This window comes from Pundamilia nyererei, unplaced genomic scaffold, assembly GCF_000239375.1.
Source record: "Pundamilia nyererei isolate P.nyererei 1_Seehausen unplaced genomic scaffold, PunNye1.0 scaffold00180, whole genome shotgun sequence".
Classification (NCBI taxonomy): Eukaryota; Metazoa; Chordata; class Actinopteri; order Cichliformes; family Cichlidae; genus Pundamilia; species Pundamilia nyererei.
In genome coordinates, this window is record NW_005187581.1 from 456,617 (window position 1) to 459,866 (window position 3,250).

General features: G+C 38.1%; 1 protein-coding gene across 1 annotated transcript in view; it reads right to left on the bottom strand.

Moving 5' to 3' along the window:
• The window catches only part of LOC102213603 (solute carrier family 46 member 3-like), a 7,541-nt gene that overhangs the window by 2,275 nt on the left and 2,016 nt on the right, over positions 1 to 3,250 (bottom strand). The window contains exons 3-5 of the mRNA XM_005746588.2: positions 1,395 to 2,277; positions 437 to 520; positions 48 to 204 (exon numbers count right to left, since the gene is read on the bottom strand). Coding sequence (XP_005746645.1) covers positions 48 to 204; positions 437 to 520; positions 1,395 to 2,277 — 1,124 coding nt within the window. The remainder of the gene's footprint in view (positions 1 to 47; positions 205 to 436; positions 521 to 1,394; positions 2,278 to 3,250) is intronic.

The following is a 3,250-nucleotide window of genomic DNA, read 5'->3' on the forward strand; positions in this document are numbered from 1 at the left end:
GCTATTTTAAAGTTGTGGGAAATCCATTGGCCTACTTATTGACTTACCCCAAGGCAGTCAAAGGAATCACACAGAGTCCTGCAGATAACAGAAAGACGAAGGCTGGGCACCACGCTACCGTAGCAGCATAAATACTGTAGAACACTATGGACGATACATTATTGGACAAACTTTCCATAAAGGAAAGACAGGCAAACAGGGCTCCTGCAATAGAGAAAAAAAAATCAGAAAAACAGAAAATAAATAAATAAATCTGCAGGTCATAGGGTTACTAAGAACTTCTGGTGTATAGTTTTAAGATAACCCTCTGCTAAATTCAACAGAAACTTGGAGAGCCAAAGCTGCTGGAACAGGCAATCCTTCAATGGACTCTGGCTCTACAAACACACTCAGACATGGTTCTGTGGTTCATGTAAAGCTCTGAAAAGTCACTCACCCTGCTCAGACTTTGGGACAATCTTTGACATCATGGAGCGCAGTACAGGGAAAGGCATGATAGACAGTAGCATTGGTATCCTCACTGTGGCAAATGAAAAACAGAAGATCAGCATTATATAATGCATCACACTGTAGTTTTAATGTAACTGCATAAAACTATACATGAGGAAATTAATATTTGCAAAATTGTTTAGTTACTTATGAAAAAAGTATGTTGCATCTATAAATGTAACAGATGTGTGTTTTCAATTACGTAGAATGTTGCAATAAGATAATTAAAGTAAGCAAATGAGCGATAACATAATTACACCGTTTATAAGTTTACAATGCACTAAAAAAAATTAGGAGTCTCTAGTAGTAGTTGTGCACCTTATAAAGCCACCATAAAAAGTCCTATTCTGTCAATTAGTAATCCAAGTCACTAGCATGCAATGTATTTTGGGGGTGCCATTTCTCTGTTTATAATGCCTTATGTGCTTTTTCTGCAAAAATAAATGAATTAATTAAAAAAAAAAAAAGAGCACATAAGGCATTTCTACTTCCTGCAGCTAAAATTGTCCTTATGCTTTTTAATATGACACATTCTGTGTTTTTACACCCAACCATTTAATATCGTGCCCACAATGAACACTGAAACGGGCTTTGGTTGATGCATTTTTCCTCTTTTCATACCACATATTAAGACAAATTCTACAATAGATCAATGCAAAACACTAAAAACTAAATTTGTGTCAGAAACTATATATAAGCAATTTCCTAATTCAGGGTGTTAAAAACAGATACAACTAAACTATGGACTTAGTTCATGGCACACCTTGTTAAAAAATAAATAAATAAAAATAATTATATAATTATTTTTTTTATTTAAACAAACATGGGTTAAAAAGTATTATCTCTTCATTTTATGTACGAGTCAAAACTACTGTACATTCCAATAGTTGCATTTTCCTCCTCACCTATAAACATCAACAAGGTTGTTTTAGCAAATGCCGCAGTGAGCATGGCTGATACAACAGACAGGATCCCCAACAGGACAATGAGCAGCTGGGGCACACCACAGTATGTAAACAAGGACACTCCTGCAAAGCTGGTCAGGAACACAGTGGTGGTCAGTGCTGAGCCGTAGCCAATCAAAATCTCAGTCCAGCACAGCGGCTCACTGAGCTCGTACAGTGTTATCACGGACATCCCTCCTACATATGCAAAGGAAACGCAAGTGAAGATAATAATGAGAAGGGCCAGAACAGTTTTCCACCTGCAGCTGGCCCCTGCAAGCATCTGGCAAACCCCACGGAGCATCTGCTTCATGCCTAAATACCAAGGAGATCCATCTAAAGTAACGGCACTAGTTGGAGCCTTCTTCACAGTCTCCTCAAGGACAAAGATGGCATAGAGCAGGATCAAAACGAGCATCAGTGAAGAGGTTAGGAAAGGCCAGTTGAATCCCACAGTTCTCAGAAAGTAGCCTGACGATAATGCAGCCAGTCCAGACAACAGGCCAATCATCATTTCCAATCCAGCCATGCGATATGTCTTCTGACGATCATCCTCGCACAAGTCTGCTATGTAGGCAAAACAGCCACCCAGAAATGTGCCCATACCACCACACAGAGCACTAAGAATTGAGGAGCCAAAGAGCAAGTAAATGCTGAGTTCAAAGTAGGACACAGTCAGCAAAGACAATGTGTAGATCAATGTGCCAATCATAGGCATGATGATGGCTATCTTGCGTCCTCCTTGATCGCTGTAGGTCACCAGTATGAGAGTGACCACCAAAGATGGGACTGTGGATAGGATGTTTGTGTAAACGGAGAAGAGAGATGTCTGCCTCTGTACCTCCTGCAAAAGCAAAAAAAGAGAGAGAGAGAGAAAATGTGGTTAATTGTAAAGCCCTTTAAATTCTGTCAGCTTGCATTTATGAGGAATGCTAGATGTCCTCAGCTCTCCTCAACAGCAACTCTTGAACCTAAATTTAATGTTAACAGGAGTCCTGGAAGCAGTGCAGGGGTGCACAAATAGAGGATGTTGAAGGAGAAGGGGTTTTTTTTGCAGCCAGATCAAAATATCTTGATCATACCTTAAACAGTGGAAGAATTTTTTTAAAAAAAAGTAAAAACTAATTATTTTCAGACATTTCATAAGAACTTTTAATGTTCAGGACTAAAAGGGGAGGTGGGAAAAAAAAAGCTTTTTATAATACAACAGGTGCTGTTGTGGCCATTTACAGATAAAACAAGTTTTGTCCTGTTGTGGTTTTCACTTCTCTTTTATGTGTAATTCTCATTCTATACATGCATGTTAAAGTAAAATGACATTGTTCCTCATAGAACAATGTCTTGATGCATGCTTAATCATCCTCCCACTGAAAGGACTATGTCCAGATGAACAAAATCAACCTTTTGGGGCTCATAGAACAATACTCTTTTACATCCTTGTTACAAAATTGTTTGTTTATTGCAAACATCCTACAAATAAAAAAGATTGTACCATCATATCTGTATTCTGTAAGATTATCACTTTTTAGCTATAGTGTAGCTACCACAGTATGCGGGTATCTGCATGAGCACAGACCTGTAGTCATAAGAAATTCTTTGCACGTCACCTTATTGCGCTAAAGAAGCTAAAGAAATCTTTGTAACCCAAACTGTGAAAGAGAGGAAGTTAAAAGTTTATGGGAAAAATGTATGAATAAAAACGTTGAAAATAGACATGGAACTAGTAATGCTATTACAAGTTCTAAGTAGGCAACTTGTTATACCGTACATGTAGGGCTGTTCGATATAAGATATATATCGGATGGCGATATAAAAAT